The following is a 23,927-nucleotide window of genomic DNA, read 5'->3' as shown; positions in this document are numbered from 1 at the left end:
TTGTTTGGAGTCACAGTGTGTTAATCTGTGAAGGCAGCCCTTTCCCTCCTCCTACTTTGGCTTCATCCCAAATAGCACCCTATATAGTGCACTATTTCGACAAGATTCCTATGGGCCCTGGACAAAAGTAGTGCACTATATAAGGAATAGGGTGCCATGTGGGACGAAGCCCTTCTTTCTGCTGACACTCTCTGGAGAAAGTTAGCAACATAGCAACATAAGGCAACATGGGGAACTAAAAGGCTGTTGTTAACCCAATCATAGACAGTTCATGTCTTAGCATAGCAGAGGGGAAACAATGGTGAGGTTAAACTTGACTACGAGTCTTGCCAGACGGAAGCAGGTTTGAAAAATAGGCCCAGAGGGGTATACTACAAAGCAGGATTAGTGAGATAGCCAGATAAACAACCATCAATAACTATTGATTTTCTGGTTCATTAAGAAAGTGAAACTTATATACAGTGCATTCGGAAAGTATTCAGACCCCTTGAGTTTTTCCCCAAAAAATGTAAGTTACAGCCTTATTCTAAAATGGATTAAATTGTTTTATTCCCTCATCAATCTACAGACAATACCCTTCATTGTAATGACAAAACAAACACAGGTCTTTAGAAATTGTTGCAAATTGATAATAAAAAACAAACTGAAATATCACATTTACATAAGTATTCAGACCCTTTACTCAGTACTTTGTTGAAGCACCTTTGGCAGCGATTACAGCCTTGAGTCTTCTTGGGTATGACGCTACAAGCTTGGCACACCAGTATTTGGGGAGTTTCTCCCATCCTCTCAAGCTCTGTCGGATTGGATGGGGAGCATCGCTGCACAGCTATTTTCAGGTCTCTCCAGAGAAATTAGATCGGGTTCAAGTCCGGGCTCTGGCTGGGCCACTCAAGGACATTCAGACACTTGTCCCGAAGCCACTCCTGCATTGTCTTGGCTGTGTGCCTTGGGTCATTGTCCTTTTGGAAGGTGAACCTTCGCGCCAGTCTGATGTCCTGAGCGCTCTGGAGCAGGTTTTCATCAAGGATCTCTCTGTACTTTGCTCCGTTCATCTTTCCCTTGATCCTGATTTGTCTCCTTGTCCCTGCCGCTGAAAAACATCCTCACAGCATGATGCTGCCACCACCATGCTTCACTGTAGGGGTGGTGCCAAGTTTCCTCCAGACGTGACACTTGGCATTCAGACCAAAGAGTTCAATCTTTGTTTCATCAGACCAGAGAGTCTTGTTTCTCATGGTCTGAATCCTTTAGGTGCCTTTTGGCAAACTCCAAGTGGGCTGTCATGTGCCTTTTACTGAGGAGTGGCTTCCATCTGGCCACTCTACCATAAAGGCCTGACTGGTGGAGTGCTGCAGAGATGGTTGTCCTTCTGGAAGGTTTTCCCATCTCCTCAGAGGAAATCTGGAGCTCTTTAGAGTGGGCACCTCCCTAACTAAGGCCCTTCTCCCCTGATTGCTCAGTTTGGCGGGGCGGAAAGCTCTAGGAAGATTCTTGGTGGTTCCAAACTTTTTCCATTTAAGAATTATGGAGGCCACTGTGTTCTTGGGTACCTTCAATGCTGCATAATGTTTTGGTACCCTTCCCAAGATCTGTGCCTCGACACAATCCTGTCTCGGAGCTCTACAGACAATTCCTTCGACCTCATGGCTTGGTGTCTGCTCTGACATGCACTGTCAACTGTGGGACCTTATATAGACAGGTGTGTGCCTTTCCAAATTATGTCCAATCAATTGAATTAACCACAGGTGGACTCCAGTCAAGTTGTAGAAACATCTCGAGGATAATCAATGGAAACAGGATGCACCTGAGCTCAATTTCGAGTCTCATAGCAAAGGGTCTGAATACTTATGTAAATAAGGTATTTATGTTTTTTATGTTTTATAAATTTGCAAAATGTTCTGAACCTGTTTTTGCTTTGTCATTATGGGGTATTGTGTGTAGATTGATGAAGAAAACAATATATTCAATTAATTTTAGAATAAGACTAACGTAACAAAATGTGGAAAAATTCAAAGGGTCTGAATACTTTCCGAATGCACTGTATGTGTTTTTGGTTGTTGAGTCAATTAGAGATTGCCCATTTCAAGTTTATCTTTCCATAAAATAAAAAGTTATTTCACAATATTTTAGTTAGCTGGCTAACGCATTGATCTTACTCTGCAGTATACCCCTCTGGTCTGCCAGGTTGGATAATCTATTGTGCTGTTGTTTTCTTCTGGTGGCTGTGTAACGTTAGTGTGATGTTTCTGTGACGTCTGTCTAGTAAAGGACTGCTAGATGCGTGACGTGCTTGTTGTTCACAGTGATTATCGCTCTGTCAGTTTAAGCGATATAGATCCATTTCACTTCCCTGAGGCTCAAACACTCAGCTCTCTCTGGCGTTACCTTACTGACTGGCTTACAAACTCACACAGTCAACGTCAACTAAATGGCACTGCAATTTGTATGGAAGCAGTATGGAAAATCCAACCAGGTTTAATCCACTCACCTGCAGAGAGGTTCCACCAGGTCGTTGTCCAGAAAGTCATGGTCTTTCTTCACAGGAGAGATGTCGATGGGGAACTGAGAGTCTGAGGAGGAGGAAACAGATTAAAGATACAACTTTAAATAGTTCAGTCCATTTCTCCTCTCAGTAGTTATCTAGCTCCTTAATAGGGCAGCAGGCTGGACACGTGGCAGATCCCAATCAGCTTCACTTTTTAACTCAGGAAGATAAACGGAACAGCCATGAGAAGGAAAGCACATTGTTTCCAGAGACCTATCCAGGAGAGAGAGAGAGAGAGAGAGAGAGAGAGAGAGAGATGGTAATGAAGAGAGACAGGGCTTGCCCAAATAACGGCGCTGAGACATTGAGCAGTAGCAGCAGCATTACGTCTGTCTCTGGGTATTGGCCTCCTGCTATGTAACACGCCATCTGCGTCCCAATTGGCACCTTATTGCCTACATAGTGCACTACTTTTGACCAGAGCCCATAGTCCACTATGTAGGGAATAGGGTGCCATTTGGGACGCAGTCACAGATTCACTTCAGACCCTCAATATTACATCCTACTGCATTCATGTGGTATCATTAACTGTTTTATGAAAAGCAACGCAGCATGGTCTGTCACATAAGGAGAAACACAGATATCAAAATACACTCAGACAGATCTGGGTCGGGGGAGCCGCAGCCGGCAGAAATTGTTAAATGGTTTCAAAATGTACTTACTTTATACTCAATCTTCAAGTCTACTCATCAGTGTCTACCTCAATACAACAGCTTCACATGAATTGGGCTCCTGAGTGGCGCAGCGGTCTTAGGCATCTCAGTGCTAGAGTCGTCACTACAGACACCCTGGTTCGAATTCAGGCTGTATCACAACTGGCTGAGATTGGGTGGCGCACACTTGGCCCAGAGTCGTCCGAGTTTGGCCGGTGTAGGCCGTCATTGTAAATAAGAATTTGTTCTTAACTGACTTGCCTAGTTAAATAAAGATAAAATAAAATACATTTGAAACACTACAGTCTTGGTAAACATTGTTTCCTTTACTGAGCAGGCTGTATGGAGCTGAATAGAGGGGGACATAATGTGGATAGCAGTGGAGAGATTGTAGCTGCGGCTTTCCATGCACATGCAGCCACACGTACGCACATACAAACACACTCAGTGTGTCTCCTTTACAACAGGCTACAATCCCTGTCACCAAGAGATTCATGACACCCTCTCACTTCAAAAGATCTGGAGCACCGAGGGTGCTGGGAAGAAGAAGGGGAGGAGGGGTGAGAAGGAAGGGAGGAGGGGAGCAGGGGTGAGGAGCAGGGGTGAGGAGGAGAGGGTAGTAGGGGTGAGGAGAGCTGGCTGCTTCTAAACCATGATGATAAAACTTTTTCCCATGACCTCTTTGTTTTAGTGTGCTGGACATGTTTGGGTAGTAACTCTAGCCAGGAACTATCCAGACCAAAGCCCAACTGAGTCTTTCTCTTTCTCTCTTTCTGCAGTCCCCCCTGTCGCTCTGTCACTTTTCTCTCTCCTCCCTCCCTCCCTGAGTGAGTTGAAAGAAGCTGTAGACCTGAGAATCCTGAGGACAGCTGTGCAAATTAAACTGCCTGAGGAAAGGACATGAGAGGAGAGGACATGAGAGGAGGGGAGAGGACATGAAAGGAGAGGACATAAGAGGAGAGAAGAGGATAGGCCATGAGAGGAGAGGACATGAGAGGAGAAGACATGAGAGGAGAGGTGGGGAGAGGACATGAGAGGACATGAGAGGACATGAGAGGAGAGGACATGAGAGGAGAGGACATGAGAGGATAGGAGGGGAGAGGACCTGAGATGATAGGACATGAGAGGAGTGGAGAGGAGAGGACATGAGAAGAGAGGACATAAGAGGAGAGGAGAGGACATAAGAGGAGAGGAGAGGACATGAGAGGAGAGGACATAAGAGGAGAGGAGAAGATGTGAGAGGAGAGGAGAGGACATGATAGGAGAGGACATGAGAGGAGAACATAATAGGAGAGGACATGAGAGGAGAGGACTTAAGAGGAGAGGAGAGGAGAGGACATAAGAGGAGAGGACATGAGAGGAGAGGACATAAGAGGAGAGGACATAAGAGGAGAGGAGAGGACATGAGAGGAGAGGACATAAGAGGAGAGGAGAGGACATGAGAGGAGAGGAGAGGACATGAGAGGAGAGGAGAAGACATGAGAGGAGAGTACATAAGAGGAGAGGACATAAGAGGAGAGGACATGAGAGGAGAGGACATAAGAGGAGAGGATATATGAGAGGAGGACATGATAGGAGAGGACATGAGAGGAGAGGACATAAGAGGAGAGGACATGAGAGGAGAGGACATAAGAGGAAAGGACATGAGAGGAGAGGATATGAGAGGAGAGGACATAAGAGGAGAGGACATAAGAGGAGAGGACATGAGAGGAGAGGACATAAGAGGAAAGGACATGAGAGGAGAGGACATGAGAGGAGAGGACATAAGAGGAGAGGACATGAGAGGAGAGGACATAAGAGGAGAGGATATATGAGAGGAGGACATGATAGGAGAGGACATGAGAGGAGAGGACATAAGAGGAGAGGACATGAGAGGAGAGGACATAAGAGGAAAGGACATGAGAGGAGAGGAGGAGACATGAGAGGAGAGGAGAGGAGAGGAGAGGAGAGGAGAGGAGAGGAGAGGAGAGGAGAGGAGAGGAGAGGAGAGGAGAGGAGAGGAGAGGAGAGGACATGAGAGGAGGACATGAGAGGAGGGGAGAGGACATGAGAGGATATGAGAGGACATGAGAGGAGAGGACATGAGAGGAGAGGACATGAGAGTGTATGAGAGGACATGAGAGGACATGAGAGGATAGGACATGAGAGTGAAGGAGAGGACATGAGAGGAGAGGACATAAGAGGAGAGGACATGAGAGGAGAGGACATGAGAGGATAGGAGGGGAGAGGACCTGAGATGATAGGACATGAGAGGAGTGGAGAGGCGAGGACATGCGAAGAGAGGACATAAGAGGAGAGGAGAGGACATGAGAGGAGAGGACATAAGAGGAGAGGAGAAGATGTGAGAGGAGAGGAGAGGACATGAGAGAAGAACATAATAGGAGAGGACATGAGAGGAGAGGACTTAAGAGGAGAGGAGAGGACATGAGAGGAGAGGACATGAGAGGAGAGGACATGAGAGGAGAGGACATAAGAGGAGAGGACATAAGAGGAGAGGAGAGGACATGAGAGGAGAGGAGAGGACATGAGAGGAGAGGAGAAGACATGAGAGGAGAGTACATAAGAGGAGAGGACATAAGAGGAGAGGACATGAGAGGAGAGGACATAAGAGGAGAGGACATGAGAGGAGAGGATATGAGAGGAGGACATGATAGGAGAGGACATGAGAGGAGAGGACATAAGAGGAGAGGACATAAGAGGAAAGGACATGAGAGGAGAGGACATGAGAGTGTAGGACAGGACATGAGAGGAGAGGATAGGACATGAGAGGAGGACATGAGAGTGTATGAGAGGACATGAGAGGAGAGGACATGAGAGGATAGGATATGAGAGTGTAGGAGAGGACATGAGAGGAGAGGACATGAGAGTGTAGGACAGGACATGAGAGGAGAGGATAGGACATGAGAGGAGGACATGAGAGGATAGGATATGAGAGTGTAGGAGAGGACATGAGAGGAGAGGACATGAGAGTGTAGGACAGGACATGAGAGGAGAGGATAGGACATGAGAGGAGGACATGAGAGTGTATGAGAGGACATGAGAGGAGAGGACATGAGAGGATAGGATATGAGAGTGTAGGAGAGGACATGAGAGTGTAGGACAGGACATGAGAGGAGAGGATAGGACATGAGAGGAGGACATGAGAGTGTAGGACAGGACATGAGAGGAGAGGACATGAGAGGATAGGATATGAGAGTGTAGGAGAGGACATGAGAGGAGAGGACATGAGAGTGTAGGACAGGACATGAGAGGAGAGGATAGGACATGAGAGGAGGACATGAGAGGAATGGACAGGACACGACATGGGACAGGGTTGGGTTGGGTAGTGTAAGAGGAAGCCAGACTGTGCCAGATTATTCACTCCTCATATAGAAACTCATTGCTGACAGGTGTATGAAATCGAGCATACAGCCATGCAATCTCCATAAACAAATATTGGCAATAGAATGGCCTTACTGAAGAGCTCAGTGACATTCAATGTGGCACCAGCATAGGATGCATCCTTTCCAACAAGTCAGTTCTTCACATTTCTGCCCTGCTAGAGCTGCCCCAGTCAACTATAAGTGCTGTTATTGTGATGTGGAAATGTCTTGGAGCAACAACGGCTCAGCCACGAAGTGGTAGGCCTCACAAGCTCACAGAACGGGACCACCGAGTGCTGAAGCGTGTAGTGTGTTAGAATCATCTGTCCTCGGTTCCATAACTCACTACCGAGTTCCAAAATGCCTCTGGAAGCAACGTCAGCACAATAGCTCGAATGTTTCAACTGTAAATAGTTCCATCTGTAAAGTTTGGTGGAGGAATAATGGCCTGGGGCTGTTTTTAATGGTTCGGGCTAGGCCCCTTAGTTCCAGTGAAGGGAAATCTTAATGCTACAGCATACAATGACATTCTAGACAAGAATGTATTACCTTCAAAGAGCTGAGCGTATTGGGGGAATCCTGCCGCTCGTAGCCAATCACACGCCTCCTTCGCCTCGAGTTCTGAAACAGAGCAAGAAAACATTTCTTGTCAGTCAGAGTAACAACAATAAACAGTATGTCCAACACGGAGTGGTGGGTAGGGGGTATTCACTGTATTCACTGTTTCACTTTTATGTTTTATCAATTATGGGAAGAAAATCCATCCATTTGTCCAAATGTTTTTTGTCAACAACAACATAAATACAGCCTGTCAAATGCCTTTATGATGACTATAAGCAACCAGCAGCACTCACCATGGAAGGCTGTTCTCTTGGAAGAACAAAAAACAGAAACAGAGTTGAGATTGAAACCATGAAGCTGTTAGATAGTATGTAAGTTAAGTACTTCACTGTACTGTATGTAACAATAAAACTTGAACTTGAACTAGTACTAAGGTGATAGATAGTTGGTCCCTCGGGTAGACCGACATAAAACCCTGTGACTATCTGAGGTCTGGTCTCTAAGCTTCTAACTCTTCCAGCTTGGATTTGAGCTCTATAACCTGACCACAGAGCCCAAAGAGGGGGGAAATAAATACAAGTCAGGATCCACTGCTGGACAGCAGAGGGATCAGCACAGGAAGACATGGGATATGTATTTCTAGAACTGCACCTTTAAAGTCATATCTATCATTTTTATTGTCTCAACACTGCATTTTTGTTGTGTGTATTTTTTATCTGAGTTTTACAAAAGATTAGACTTCTCAAACAGAAGAAATCTACAAATCATGCTAAATATAGATATCATAGCAAAGCAAAGCCAGCAGATCAAACTGTCCTGGACTGACAGTCTTATGTTCACTAGATACACTATACAAAAGTATGTGGACACCCCTTCAAATTAGTAGGTTCGGCTATTTCAGCCATACCCGTTGATGACAGGTGTATAAAATGGAACACACAGCCATGCAATCTCCATAAACGATGACCTTACTAAAGAGCTCAGTGACTTTCCATCTGGCACCGTTATAGGATGCTTCCTTTCCAACAAGTCAGTTCATCAGATTTCTGCCCTACTAGAGCTGACCCAGTCAACTGTAAGTGCTGTTATTGTGAAGTGGAAATGTATTGGAGCAACAACGGCTCAGCCACAAAGTGGTAGGCCACACAAGCTCACAACCGAACCACCGAGTTCTGAAGCGCATAGCGTGTAAAAATTGTCTGTCCTCAGTTGCAACACTCTGAGTTCCAAACTGCCTCTGGAAGCTACATCAGCACAAGACCTGTTCATTGGGAGCTTCAGGAAATGGGTTTCCATGGCCGAGCAGCTGCACACAAGCATAAGAACACCATAAGCAATGCCAAGTGTTGGCTGGAGTGGTGTAAAACCCGCCACTATTGGACTCTGGAGCAGTGGAAAGGCGTTCTCTGGAGTGATGAATCACGCTTCACCATCTGGCAGTCCGACGGACTAATCTGGGTTTGGTGTATGCCAGGAGAACAGTTGTTGCAGGAGGAATAATGGTCTGAGGCTGTTTTTCATGGTTCAGGCCAGATAGTTCCAGTGAAGGGAAATCTTAACGTTACAGCATACAATGATTCTGTGCTTCCAACTTGGTGACAACAGTTTGGGGAGGGCCCTTTCCTGTTTCAGCATGACAATGCCCCCGTGCACAAAGCAAGGTCCATACACAATGATTTGTTGAGATCGGTGCGGGAGAACTTGACTGGCCTGCACAGACTCCATCAAACATGTTTGGGATGAATTGGAACGCCGATCGCGAGCCAGGCCTAATCGCCCAACATCAGTGCCCAACCTCACTTATGCACTAATGTGGCTGAATTGGAAGAAAGTCCCTGCAGCAATGTTCCAACATCTAGTGCAAAGCCTTCCCAAAAGAGTGGAGGCTGTTATAGCAGGAAATGGGGGAGCAACTCCATATTAATGCCCATGATTTTGGAATGAGATGTTGGACGAGCAGGTGTCCACATACTTTTGTTCCTGTAGTGCATATGGTGGTCAGCACAATAATCAAAGGGACTGGGGCTGCAACACAACCTGAATGTAAGTGTCCAGGCAGCCTCCTGACAGAGCAGCTGTCCTGTCCTAACCCTAACCCTGTCCCCTACAGGTGACACCAAGCGGTGACCCCTGTGGTGGGATCATGACCTGACCCTGCTGACACCTGAGGGGTGACATCCCCTCTCTGGTTCCGAGCTCCTGGCCCACATGAAAAGAAGCAGACAGACCTCTCTCGTCTAACTAACAGAACAGACCCCTCTCCTCTCTCACTCTCTCCTCTCTCACTCATTCTCACTCCTCTATCACTCCTCAACTTACACACCAGACCCCTCTCACTCCTCTCACTTCCCAGCCAACACACCACTCTCACTACAAAATCAATAGGTTACTAGAAGATGATCTAGTAAAATTCAAAAACACTTTCCAATTATTTTCCATCTACTATGAACAAAAATATTCTCAACTACCCGGGCCTGGCACTACAGACATAGGCAGTCCAGATTTGATATGGAAGTCTGTTTAGATCCCAAACCTGTCCTCCTGTTCCAATATGATCACAACTCCACAGTGAAGCTGCTACAATAGTATTGTGCAGTGAAGCAGTATACTCCAGGCACGTTGGTGTGTAGACTGACTAGATCACAGCTAGTGTTATTAATATCACAGTAGATCAACACAATGGGAACATCCTTCCGTCCATATCCATCGACAGTCACCTCAACAATATGTCTGGTGTAGATAAAGAGGACAGAGGACCACTCCACTCCAAACAGGTATCACAGCATGTTTTTTTTTATTTTACCCTTATTTTACCAGGTAAGTTGACTGAGAACATGTTCTCATTTACAACATCAACCTGGGGAATATTTACAGGGGAGAGGGGGGATAAATCATCCAATTGTAAACTGGGGATGATTAGGTGGCCATGATGGTACAGTATGAAGACCAGATTGGGAATTTAGCCAGGACACCAGGGTTAACTCTTACGATAAGTGCCATGGGATCTTTAGTGACCACAGAGAGTCAGGACACCCGTTTAACACCCCATCCAAAAGACAGCACCCTACACAGGGCAATGTCACCAATCACTGCCATGGGTCATTTAAATGTTTTTAGATGAGAGGAAAGGGTGCCTCCTACTGGCCCTCCAACACCACTTCCAGCAGCATCTGGTCTCCCATCCAGGGACTGACCAGGACCAACCCTGCGTAGCATCAGAAGCAAGCCAGCAGTGTGATGCAGGGTGGTATGCTGCTGGCATGGTGGTATGCTGCTGGCATGGCATGGTATGTCTGTTCCCGCCCCTGTCTGTGTCTGACGCTCTGTGACGCACTAGTTGTTTATCACAGTTCATCCCACCTGGGTCTCCATACAGAACTGTCTGTGACAGAGATAACCTTCCACTGTAACTTAATCTGTCCTGTCTGTACCACACCTTTCTCCAAACCCTGCTCTGTGGCTATACTATACCCCACTCCTCTCTCAAACACCGTGACCATCTGCTTTGTGACTCACCTGTGTTGTGACTAACCTGTGTTATTACAGCGCTGTGTCTACATGTCAATGACTAGTGTCTTTGGTCCGCAGACCGACAGGTCAGACCACCAACTGAATAAATATTAACAGTTCCCAGAGGGAGAGTGTGTGTACCAAATGTCACCCTATTCCCTATATAGTGCAACACTTTTGAGCAGAGCTCTATGAGCCCATATGGATCTGGTCAAAAGTAGTGCACTATAAAGGGTTTAGGGTACCATTTGGAATGCAGACAGAATGTCCCTGGATGACAACGTCCAGGTTAACCTCTACATTCACGTCAGATCACTGTTCACTCCAATGGCCTCCATAACAGGATCACATCACAGGTTGAGTCCACCTGAGAAATCTCCCAGCAGCAAAGATAACTGACACTAAGCTGGCCAACTAGACAGTTCTTAGTGGAACAAAGGATCAGCGTGCTCAACTTGATCTTCGTACAGGTCTTTGAGTGCAGTGTTGTAAGGACACATGATAGAAAAGGAAAACCTCCAGTCACTGTCACTAGTCTTAAGATAGCAGCATCAGAGGTCACAGAAGTGAAAGAACTAAGACTTTCTGTGAGTTCAGGTCTTCCTCTCTCTTCTGACTAGCCTGTCCTGCCAGTTGTATATTGTATTGAGTACAGTAGAGCCATATTGTTCTACTAAACCACATGGTGAGAGTGCCTCCAGCTCCATTCTTTGTCCCACAGCTGGAGGTGGGACTGTTGGGAACAGAACAGGGAATACGATCTGGGAATTCCACAATCTCGAGACATTCTGTTCCTCCTGACGTTCCAACGTCCCTTTCCTTTCCTCCATGGAGAAACGGCTGGACTGCATCCCAAATAGCACCCTATTGCCTGTAAGTGCACTACTTTTGACCAGGACCCATCAAAAGTAGTGCACTATATAGGAAATAGGGTGCCATTTGGGACGTATTCCAGGTCTGGCAGCGAGCCAGGACGAGAACTGCCTGTTACTACACAACCATGGCTGTAAAACTGTGTACAGTGTAATCATGTTATTGTGTACAGTGTAATGTTGCATTGTCACAATGACATGAAACCCAGCACGGTGGAGGGACAAAGGTCCGGAAGGTCACCAGAAGTAGGTGTGTTACTAAGGTGTGTGTGTGTGGCCGACCAACCTATCCCTATAGGGGATGCTCCTTCCTCTTCTTGCGCAACAAGATTCCCTTTAGAGGAACATTCCCTGGTAGTGTGCCAAATGTCATCCTATTCCCTAATAATATAGTGCACTACTTTTGACCAGGGTTCATAGGGATGCAGACTTGGAGAGTGGCTGGTGGAGGGTTGAGCTGACCCTGCTAGTACAAGCCCTAATCATTACCCTAACCCTGCCTGCCTGGTTGGCTGCCAACAACATGACAGAGATGCATGACAGAGTCCGGAATGATACAAGCGGTTAACAAAGCTAACTGGTTATACTGTTAAGTGTAGATCAACACCTCTACAACATTATCTAATGAAACATGCCCTTGTAAAAAAAATAATACAATCACTACACTAGACTTGTCTACATTCTAAAGAAATAAGAGTAATGCTTGAGAGACAAACTGTATTAGTCCAATATAATAGAAAATCCTAAATATTCTCAACTATGTAATGACCAGACTGTAAGAAACAGATGGTGGTTTACTCACTGGTTATCTTCATCATACAGTCATTATGATGTGGTTCTACAGATGTTCTACAGACGTATTAGTTCTCCTCTTCCCACACAGCAGTAAGTAACGTTAGATTCCAGCTCTCTAGTGCCATGACCTGCTGCTGAGAGATACTGATCTCTACTGATCCCTTTCACATCCAAACATCCCTGTTTCTCTCTTTCTTTCTCAATCCCCTCTCCTTTTCTCATTCTCTCTCTCTCTCCCTCTCTCTCTCTCTTTTTCTCTCTCTCTCTTTCCATCTACCCTCAAACCGCCATGTGGCCACCCTATGATCTCTCTCCAGCTCCACCCCTTTCTGCTGTTCCTTGTACCCTCTATCCCTCCTCTACCCCTCCTCCATCCCCTCCTCTACCCCTCCTCCATCCCCTCCTCTATCCCTCCTCTACCCCTCCCCTCCTCTATCCCTCCCCTCCTCCTCCATCCCCTCCTCTACCCCTCCCCTACCCCTCCTCTATCCCTCCTCTACCACTCCCCTCCTCTATCCCTCCTCTACCCCTCCTCTATCCGACCTCTACCCAACCTCTACCCCTCCTCTATCCGACCTCTACCACTCCCCTCCTCTATCCCTCCTCTACCACTCCCCTCCTCTATCCCTCCTCTACCCCTCCTCTATCCGACCTCTACCCAATCTCTACCCCTCCTCTATCCGACCTCTACCCAACCTCTACCCCTCCCCTACCCCATCCCAACCTCTACCCCTCCCCTACCCTACCCCTCCCCTAACCCTCCTCTACCCCTCCCCTACCCCTCCTCTGCCCCTCCCCTCCCCTACCTCTATCCCTCCCCTAACCCTCCTCTACCCCTCCCCTACCCCTCCCCTACCTCTCCTCTACCCCTCCCCTACCTCTCCTCTATCCCTACCCTACCCCCCAGTACCCACCTACCCAGCTCTGCCCACTACATCTCTCTCAGCACATTTTTGGCAGAGAACATGATGCCAGGAGCCAAGCAACAGGAGCTGTGCGTACCAATGCCTGTGTGCAATGTGGGACTTTTCTCTCCAAAGACGTAATCCCAATGAAACCTCATCACTACAATCAAATGCTACATAAAAAAAGAGTATAGTTTGGATCCGTGGCTTGAGAATCCTTTACTCATCCCAGAACTCCTTCCATCTCCCCCCACTACCACCTCCTCCCTGTCACACAGCCAGAGAGCTGGACATAGTTAGCTTTAGAGGGGGGAGTAAGGGAGGAGGAGGGAAGGGGAGGGAGAGGGAGGACGGGGTGGAGGGGGAGTTTCTTGATCCAGATGTTTTTCCAGCAAATCAACGGAAAGGAAAAGCGTGGGCAGCTAAAGTGGGGAAAACCAAAGCATGACATAAAACCATGACATAAACCGTCAACAATCAGCAGCCATGAATCATACTTAGATCCTCAGAAAGCATCCCAAATGATACCCTACTCCCTATTTAGTGCATGAGAGAGAGAGAAAGAGAGAGAGAGAGAGTAAAGAAAGAGATAGAAAGAAAGAAAGAAAGAAAGAAAGAAAGAAAGAAAGAAAGAAAGAAAGAAAGAAAGAAAGAAAGAAAGAAAGAAAGAAAGAAAGAAAGAAAGAAAAAGAAAGAATGGATAGAGACAGCGAGCGAGAGCTGTGAAAACAAGACAGGCAGGAGGAAACAATATGCCCCTTCTAGACAACCACAACCACCACCTCAGATGTCTCATGTCTGAAACAAGCCTACATTTCCTCCTGTCTCTGTCTAACATTTCCTTGTCTAACAGAGTTCAATTGTGCATGGAAAATAGGAAGAGCTAATTGAGGCTTAAATAATTGTCTATAAATAGTAGTCTGTAGCCTCAATGGAGAGACCCTAAGTGACTGGTTGTACGTAGGTAGTTGTACATAGAGCCAGGAATAGGCAGTAATAGGTCCAGTGAGGGCCTAGCAGAGTGCTGGCGAGGCAGTAGATGGATTATTAATATAGCCTAGCCCCAGGTTCTGTTGGTACACCTTACCCTCTCCATACCCCCTACCCCCTTCCAAGCGCCGGCTTCAGGCTCAGCCCCCAAGTCACTCTGCCAGTGTCGTGGGAACAATGTGGATCTATTTTTCCGTTTCAGGTTTTAATTAACATCCTCCATGTCTCCATCATGGTCCTCTTGCCACCCTCAGGGCTACATCCTAATACCTCTCCACCACCACTACACACAATACCCACTCATGACCCCATACCACAGCCCATACTTCAATACTTTCTACCACCATTGCCCTAGAGCACACAAAAAACTATACATATCTCGGCCTAAACATCAGCGCCACAGGTGACTTCCACAAAGCTGTGAACAATCTGAGAGACAAGGCAAGGAGGGCCTTCTATGCCATCAAAAGGAACATCAAATTTAACAAATAAAAAAATAAAAAATGTATTTCACCTTTATTTAACCAGGTAGGCTAGTTGAGAACAAGTTCTCATTTACAACTGCGACCTGGCCAAGATAAAGCACAGCAGTTCGACACATACAACAACACAGAATTACACATGGAATAAACAAACATACAGTCAATAATACAGTAGAAAAAAGAAAAATCTATATACAGTGAATGCAAATGGGGTAAGATAAGGGAGGTAAGGCCATAAATAGGCCATGGTGGTGAAGTAATTACTATATAGCAATTAGACACTGGAATGGTAGGGGTGCTGGTGCTTAAAGCTAGTAAGGGAGATATGGGTCTCCAGCTTCAGTGATTTTTGCAGTTCGTTCCAGTCATTGGCAGCTGAGAACTGAAAGGTAAGGCGGCCAAAGGAGGAATTGGTTTTGGGGGTGACCAGTGAGATATACCTGCTGGAGCGCGTGCTATGGGTGGGTGCTGCTATGGTGACCAGTGAGCTGAGATAAGGCGGGGCTTTACCTAGCAGAGACTTGTAGATGACCTGGAGCCAGTGGGTTTGGCGACAAGTAAGAAGCGATGGCCAGCCAACGAGAGCGTACAGGTCGCTGTGGTGGGTAGAATATGGGGCTTTGGTGACAAAACAGATGGCACTGTGATAGACTGCATCCAATTTGTTGAGTAGAGTGTTGGAGGCTATTTTATAGATGACATCGCCGAAGTCGAGGATCGGTAGGATGGTCAGTTTTACGAGGGTATGTTTGGCAGCATGAGTGAAGGATGCTTTGTTGCGAAATAGGAAGCCGATTCTAGATTTAATTTTGGATTGGAGATGCTTAATGTGAGTCTGGAAGGAGAGTTTACAGTCTAGTTAGACACCTAGGTATTTGTAGTTGTCCACATATTCTAAGTCAGAACCGTCCAGAGTAGGGATGTTGGACGGGCGGGGAGGTGCGGGCAGTGATCAGTTGAAGAGCATGCATTTAGTTTTACTTGCATTTAAGAGCAGTTGGAGGCCACGGAAGGAGATTTGTATGGCATTGAAGCTCGTCTGGAGGTTAGTTAACACAGTGTCCAAAGAAGGGGCAGAAGTATACAGAAAGGTTTCGTCTGCGTAGAGGTGGATCAGAGAATCGCCAGCAGTGAGAGCAACATCATTGATGTATACAGAGAAAAGAGTCAGGCTGAGAATTGAACCCTGTGGCACCCCCATAGAGACTGCAAGAGGTCCGGACAACAGGCCCTCCGATTTGACACACTGAACTCTATCAGAGAAGTAGTAGGTAAACCAGGCGAGGCAATCATTTGAGAAACCAAGGCTGTTGAGTCTGCCAATAAGAATGTTTAAAAAATATATATATATATTTTATTTCACCTTTATTTAACCAGGTGGGCTAGTTGAGAACAAGTTCTCATTTACAACTGCGACCTGGCCAAGATAAAGCAAAGCAGTGTGACACAGACAACAACACAGTTACACATGGAGTAAACAATAATCAAGCCAATAACACAATAAACAAGTCAATGACACAGTAGAAAAAAAGAAAGTCTATATACAGTGTGTGCAAAAGGCATGAGGAGGTAGGCAATAAATATGCCATAGGAGTGAATAATTACAATTTAACATATTAACACTGGAGTGATAAATGAGCAGATGATGATGTGCAAGTAGAGATACTGGTGTGCAAAAGAGCAGAAAAGTAAATAAAATAAAAACAGTATGGGGATGAGGTAGGTAGATTGGGTGGGTTATTTACAGATGGACTATGTACAGCTGCAGCGATCGGTTAGCTGCTCAGATAGCTGATGTTTAAAGTTGGTTAGGGAAATAATAGTCTCCAACTTCAGCGATTTTTGCAATTCGTTCCAGTCACTGGCAGCAGAGAACTGGAAGGAAAGGCGGCCAAATGAGGTGTTGGCTTTGGGGATGATCAGTGAGATCTACCTGCTGGAACGTGTGCTACGGGTGGGTGTTGTTATCGTACCAGTGAACTGAGATAAGGCGGAGCTTTACCTAGCATAGACTTATAGATGACCTGGAGCCAGTGGGTCTGGCGTCGAATATGTAGCCAGAGCCAGCCTACTAGAGCATACAGGTCGCAGTGGTGGGTGATATAAGGTGATTTGGTAACAAAACGGATGGCACTGTGATAGACTGCATCCAGTTTTCTGAGTAGAGTGTTGGAAGCTATTTTGTAGATGACATCGCTGAAGTCGAGGATCGGTAGGATAGTCAGTTTTACTAGGGTAAGTTTGGCGGCGTGAGTGAAGGAGGCTTTGTTGCGAAATAGAAAGCCGATTCTAGATTTGACTTTGGATTGGAGATGTTTAATATGAGTCTGGAAGGAGAGTTTACAGTCTAACCAGACACCTGTGGTGATTGACAGAGTTGAAAGCCTTGGCCAGGTCGATGAATACGGCTGCACAGTATTGTCTTTTATCGATGGCGGTTATGATATCGTTTAGGACCTTGAGCGTGGCTGAGGTGCACCCATGACCAGCTCAGAAACCAGATTGCATAGCGGAGAAGGTACGGTGGGATTCGAAATGGTCGGTAATCTGTTTGTTGACTTGGCTTTCGAAGACCTTAGAAAGGCAGGGTAGGATAGATTTAGGTCTGTAGCAATTTGGGTCTAGAGTGTCGGCAGCTTTCCAATATTTGGGAAACTCCGACGATACGAAAGAGAGGTTGAACAGGCTAGTAATAGGGTTTGCAACAATTTCGGCAGATAATTTTAAAAAGAGGGTCCAGATTGTCTAGCCCGGCTGATTTGTAGGGGTCCAGATTTTGCAGCACTTTCAGGACATCAGCTATCTGGAATTGGGTGAAGGAGAAATGGGGGAGGCTTGGGCGAGTTGCTGTGGGGAGTGCAGGGCTGTTGACCGGGGTAGGGGTAGCCAGGTGGAAAGCATGGCTAGCCGTAGAAAAATGCTTATTGAAATGATCAATTATAGTGGATTTATCGGTGGTGACAGTGTTTCCTAGCCTCAGTGCAGCTGAGGGCAGCTGGGAGGAGGTGCTCTTATTCTCCATGGACTTTACAGTGTCCCAGAACTATATTGAGTTTGTGCTACAGGATGCAAATTTCTGCTTGAAAAAGCTATCCTTAGCTTTCCTAACTGCCTGTGTATATTTGTTCCTAACTTCCCTGAAAAGTTGCATATCACGGGGGCTATTCGGTGCTAATGCAGAACGCCACAGGAAGTTTTTGTGCTGGTCAAGGGCAGTCAAGTCTGGAGAGAACCAAGGGCTATATCTGTTCCTGGTTCTACATTTTTTGAAAGGGCCATGCTTATTTAAGATGGTGAGGAAGGCACTTTTAAAGAATGACCAGGCATCCTCTACTGACGGGATGAGGTCAATATCCTTCCAGGATACCCGGGCCAGGTCGATTAGGAAGGCCTGCTCGTTTAGGAAGGCCTGCTCGCTGAAGTGTTTTAGGGAGCGTTTGATAGTGATGAGGGGTGGTCGTTTGACCGCAGACCCGTTACGGATGCAGGCAATGAGGCAGTGATCGCTGAGATCTTGGTTGAAAACAGCAGAGGTATATTTGGAGGGCAAGTTGGTTAGGATGATATCTATGAGGGTGCCCGTGTTTACGGATTTAGGGTTGACCCTGGTGGGTTCTTTGATAATTTGTGAGAGATTGAGGGCATCAAGCTTATATTGTAGGATGAACTGAATACTTGATTCAGTTATAGAACCCATTGCCCTTTATGGTTGTGAGGTTTGGGGTCCGCTCACCAACCAAGAATTTACAAAATGGGACAAACACCAAATTGAAACTGCATGCAGAATTCTGCAAAAATATCCTCTGTGTACATCGTAAAACACCAAATAATGCATGCAGAGCAGAATTAGGCCGATACCCACTAATTATCAAAATCCAGAAAAAAGACGTTAAATTCTACAACCACATAAAAGGAAGCAATTCCCAAACCTTCCATAACAAAGCCATCAACTACAGAGAAATAAACCTGGTGAAAGCTGGTTTAGCCCCCTAAGAAAGCTGGTCCTGGGGCTCTGTTCACAAACACAAATAGACCCCACAGAGCCCAAATCATGAGAAAACAAAAAGAGAATTACTTGACACATTGGAAAGAATTTTCAAAATAACAGAGCAAACTAGAATTCTATTTGGCCACTAAACAGAGAGTACACAGTGGCAGAATACCTGACCACTGTGACTGACCCAAAACTAAGGAAATCTTTGACTATGTACAGTCTCAGTGAGCATAGCCTTGCTATGGCAGACCTGGCTCTCAAGAGAAGACATTGTAATTCAATTCAATTGAGAGAGAGAGAGAGAGAGAGAGAGAGTGAGAGGATGAGTGAGAGAGAGAGAGAGAGAGAGAGAGAGAGAGAGAGAGAGAGAGAGAGAGAGAGAGAGTATATTGATTGTCAGTGTTAACAGCAGGATAACAGGAGGGCATGAGCTACAAATCTGAAGGCTGCAGGCTGCTGTTGTTGCCCTGACGTGTTCCAAATGACACCCAATTCCCTACACTCTTAGAAAAAAAGTTGCTATCGAGAACCGAAAAGGGTTCTCAGGCTGTCTCAATAGAAGAACCCTTTGAAGAACCCCTTTTGGTTCCAGGTAGAACCCTTTTGGGTTCCATGTAAAAACCCTTTCCACACAGGATTCTACATGGAATCGAAAATAATTCTATCTGGAACCAGAAGGGGTTCTTCCTGGAACCAAAAAGGGTTCTCCGATGGGGACAGCCAAAGAACCCTTTCGAACCCATTTTTCTAAACGTGTATATAGTGCCCTACTTTTGACCAAAGTCCTATGGACCCTAGTCAAAAGTAATGCATTATAAAGTGAATAGGGTGCCATTTGGGATAAAGCCCAGGGTTGAAGCCTGCCAGCTGGGTCAGAACACAGTTTCGCTCCACATCCTTCTACATCCTTTCCAAACGCTCTGCAAAAAAAACTTCAGCTCCAAATTCGCTTTATTCATTAAAATACCAATTTAACCAACACCCATCTATTTTTATGACCACCTGGCCCAACCATTTGGTTTTGAAGTTTTGAAACTATATGATTTGAATGAAAATTTGTTTAATAACCATGAACAGGTGAATGTAAGAAGCCCTCGTCATTTTAATAAGGCTACATGTCATATTAAACAGCATGTAAACACTCTAAATAGGTCAGGAGCCAGACATTATCTAGGCTACAGTGGCAAGAAAAAGTATGTGAAGACTTTGGAAATACCTGGATTTCTGTCATCAAATTTGATCTGATCTTCATCTAGGTCACGACAATAGACAAACACAGTCTGCTTAAACTAATAACACACAAACAATTATACATTTTCATGTCTTTATTGAACACACCATGTAAACATTCACAGTGCAGGGTGGGAAAAGTATGTGAACCCTTGGATTTAATAACTGGTTGACCCTCCTTTGGCAGCATTAACCTCAACCAAACATTTTCTGTAGTTGCGGATCAGACCTGCACAACGGTCAGGAGGAATTTTGGACCATTCATCTTTACAAAACTGTTTCAATTCAGCAATATTCTTGGGATGTCTGGTGTGAACTGCTCTCTTGAGGTCATGACACAGCATATCAATCAGGATGAGGTCAGAACTCTGACTTGGCCACTCCAGAAGGCGTATTTTCTTCTGTTGAAGCCATTCGGTTGTTGATTTACTTCTGTGTTTGGGGTCGTTGTCCTGTTGCATCACCCAACTTCTGTTGAGCTTCAATTGGTAGCCTAACATTCTCAGATAGACTAACATTCTCCTGCAAAATGTCTTGATAAACCTGGGAACTAATTTTCTGTCGATGATAGCAAGCTGTCCAGGCCCTGAGGCAGCAATGCAGCCCCAAACCATGATGCTCCCTCCACCATACTTTACCGTTGGGATGAGGTTTTGATGTTGGTGCGCTGTGCCTTTTTTTTCACCACACATAGTGTTGTGTGTTCCTTCCAAACAACTCAACTGTAGTTTCATCTGTCCACAGAATATTTTGCCAGTAGCGCTGTGGAACATCCATGTGCACTTTTGCAAACTTCAGACGTGCAGCAATGTTTTTTTTGGACAGCAGTGGCTTTTTCCCGTGGTGTCCTCCCATGAACACCATTCTTGTTTAGTGTTTCACATATCGTAGACTCGTCAACAGAGATGTTAGCATGTTCCAGATATTTCTGTAAGTCTTTAGCTGACACTCTAGGATTCTTCTTAACCTCATTGAACATTCTGCGCTGTGCTCTTGCAGTCATCTTTGCAGGACGGCCACTCCTCGGGAGAGTAGCAACAGTGCTGAACGTTCTCCATTTACAGACAATTTGTCTTACTGTGGAATAATGAAGATCAAGGCTTGTAGAGATACTTTTGTAACCCTTTCCAGTTTTATGCAAGTCAACAGACATGGCACGAAGCCTCCAACGAAGGCCTCCAGTCCGGCCAGTCCGGAGCCTCCAGCGACGTTCTCCAGTCCGGAGCCTCCAGCGACGGTCTCCAGTCTGGAGCCTCCAGCAACGAGGGTGCCCAGTCCGGAGCCTCCAGCAACGAGGGTGCCCAGTCCGGAGCCTCCAGCAGCGAAAACTCTAGTCCACCTTTACTCCACACACAGAGATGCATATAAAGTTCTCTCTCGCCCTCCCTTTGGCAAATCTGACCATAATTCTATCCTCCTGATTCCTGCTTACAAGCAAAAACTAAAGTAGGAAGTACCAGTGACTCGTCAATACAGAAGTTGTCAGATGACACGGATGCTACGCTACAGGACTATTTTGCAAGCACAGACTGGAATATGTTCCGTGATTCATCCAATGGCATTGATGAGTATACCAGCTCAGTCACCGGCTTCATCAATAAGTGCATTGACGACGTCGTCCCCACAGTGACCGTACGTACATATCCCAAACAGAAGCCATGGATTACAGGCAACATCCGCACCGAGCTAAAGGCTAAAGCTGCTGCCTCAAGGAGTGAGACACTAATCCGGACTATTATAAGAAATCCCATTATGGCCTCAGACGAACCATCAAACAGGCAAAGCGTCAATACAGGACTAAGGTTGAATCCTACTACACCGGCTCTGACACTCGTCGGATGTGGCAGGGCTTGCAAACTATTACAGACTACAAAGGGAAACCCAGAGCTACCCAGTAACGCGAGCCTACCAGACGAGCTAAAAACCTTTTATGCTCGCTTCGAGGCAAGCAACACCGAAGAATGCGTAAGAGCACCAGCCGTTCCTGAACAACTGTGTGATCATGCTTTCCGTAGCCAATGTGAGCAAGACCTTTAAACAGGTCAACATTCACAATGCCGCGCGGCCAGACGGATTACCAGGGCGTGTACTCAGAGCATGCGCGGACCAACTGGCAAGTGTCTTCACTGACATTTTCAACCTCTCCCTGACCGAGTCTGTAATACCTAAATTTTTAATGCAGACCATCATAGTCTTTGTGCCCAAGAATTCAAAGGTAACCGGCTTAAATGACTACTGTCCCATAGCACTCACGTCGGTAGCCATGAAGTGCTTTGAAAGGCTGGTCATGGCTCACATCAACACCATCATCCCGGAAACCCTAGACCAACTTCAATTTGCATACCGCCCCAACAGATCCACAGATGACGCAATCTCAATCACACGCCACACTGACCTTTTCCACCTGGACAAAAGGACCACCTGTGTGAGAATGCTGTTCATTGACTACAGCTCGTTCAACATCATAGTACCCACAAAGCTCATCACAAAGCTAAGGACCCTGGGACTAAACACCTCCCTCTGCAACTGGATCGTGGACGTGCCGCCCCCAGGTGGTAAGGGTAGGCAACAACACATCTGCCACGCTGATCATCAACACAGAGGCCCCTCAGAGGTACATGCTTCGTCCCCTTCTGTGCTCCCTGTTCAACCATGACTGCATGGACAAGCACGACTCCAACACCATCATTAAGTTTGCTGACGACACAACAGTGGTAGGCCTGATCACCGACAACGATGAGACAGCCTATAGGGAGCAGGTCAGAGATCTGGCCGTGTGGTGCCAGGACAACAACCTCTCCCTCAATGAAGCAAGGAGATGATCGTGGACTACAGGGAACGGAGGGCCAAACAGGCCCCCATTAACATCGCTGTAGTGGAGCAGGTCGAGAGTTTCAAGTTCCTTGGTGTCCACATCACCAACAAACTATCATGGTTCAAACACACCAAGGAGACTGAAAAGATTTGTTATGGGTCCCCAGATCCTCAAAAAGTTCTACAGCTGCACCATTGAGAGCATCCTGATTGGTTGCATCGCCGCCTGATATGGCAACTGCTCGGCATCCGACCGTAAGGAGCTACAGAGGGTAGTGTGTACGGCCCAATATATCAGTGGAGCCAAGCTTCCTGCCATCCAGGACCTGTATACTAGGCGGTGTCAGAGGAAGGCACCAAAAATTACCTTGACTTACCTGCACCTCCGCACATTGACTCGGTACCGGTAGCCCCTGTATATAGCCTCGTTATTGTTATGTAATCCTATTGTGTTTAATTTTTTACTTTAGTTTATTTAGCATATATTTTCTTAACTCTATTTCTTGAACTTCATTGTTGGTTAAGGGCTTGTAAGTAAGCGTTTCACGGTAAGGTTACACCTGTACCTGTTATATTCGGCACGTGACAAATACAATTTGATTTGATTTAACAGTAGCTAAAGCAAGGGGCTTTCGCAGAACACAAGTAGACTACAAACGCATGGTGGGACGGATATGTCCTGAATTCGTGAAGGGAGCGCTACTGGAGAGCTACTGCCGCGAATTTGGAGCGAGCGAGAAGGCCGACGCTCCAGCCTTTGGGAATCTCGCTCTTGCGCTCCAGTAAAATTTCCGCTCCAGCTCTGCTCCGCTTGCATACTCTGGTATGGAGTTGAAACAAGAGCAGCACAGCTGTAGCAACACTGCATGCACCCCGTGGAACAGCTCAGAAGATCACCCAGAAAGACCAACCTTTCATCTGTCAGAATAACAGCTCTTAAACTGACTCTCCGATTCTCTCTTCCAACATAGTCACCAATCCTTTCACCCATCACAGAGCAGACTTCTAATGCTATTAGAACAATAGATACCTTCGACAACACAGTGACACATACCATGTCTCAACTACACAAGACACAAAGACATATTACAACAACATACCTTGATAGTCACTCTCACACCCACCACTGTCTACAATGTCTACTATGACAACAGCACCAAAACATCCAGCGCCCACAGGGATGTAAAAACCCCTTCTGACTCTGAATTTGT

The 23,927-nt window shown here is 46.1% G+C and overlaps 1 protein-coding gene across 5 annotated transcripts in view; it reads right to left on the bottom strand.

The window, feature by feature from the left end:
- Positions 1-23,927, bottom strand: part of LOC120028319 (stAR-related lipid transfer protein 13-like) — a 127,682-nt gene that overhangs the window by 15,895 nt on the left and 87,860 nt on the right. For 4 of the 5 annotated variants that reach the window (XM_038973524.1, XM_038973525.1, XM_038973526.1 and 1 more), the window contains 2 exons: positions 7,113-7,184; positions 2,492-2,573 (listed from right to left, as the gene is read on the bottom strand). In XM_038973524.1, coding sequence (XP_038829452.1) covers positions 2,492-2,573; positions 7,113-7,184 — 154 coding nt within the window. Of the gene's footprint in view, positions 1-2,491; positions 2,574-7,112; positions 7,185-12,308; positions 12,540-23,927 lie in introns of those variants that run through there. The other variant, XM_038973527.1, reaches the window with a different exon arrangement.

The sequence above is a fragment of the Salvelinus namaycush genome, chromosome 34, assembly GCF_016432855.1.
Source record: "Salvelinus namaycush isolate Seneca chromosome 34, SaNama_1.0, whole genome shotgun sequence".
Classification (NCBI taxonomy): domain Eukaryota; kingdom Metazoa; phylum Chordata; class Actinopteri; order Salmoniformes; family Salmonidae; genus Salvelinus; species Salvelinus namaycush.
Note: the sequence above shows the minus strand (reverse complement) of the source record. Positions and strands in the feature narration are given on the sequence as shown.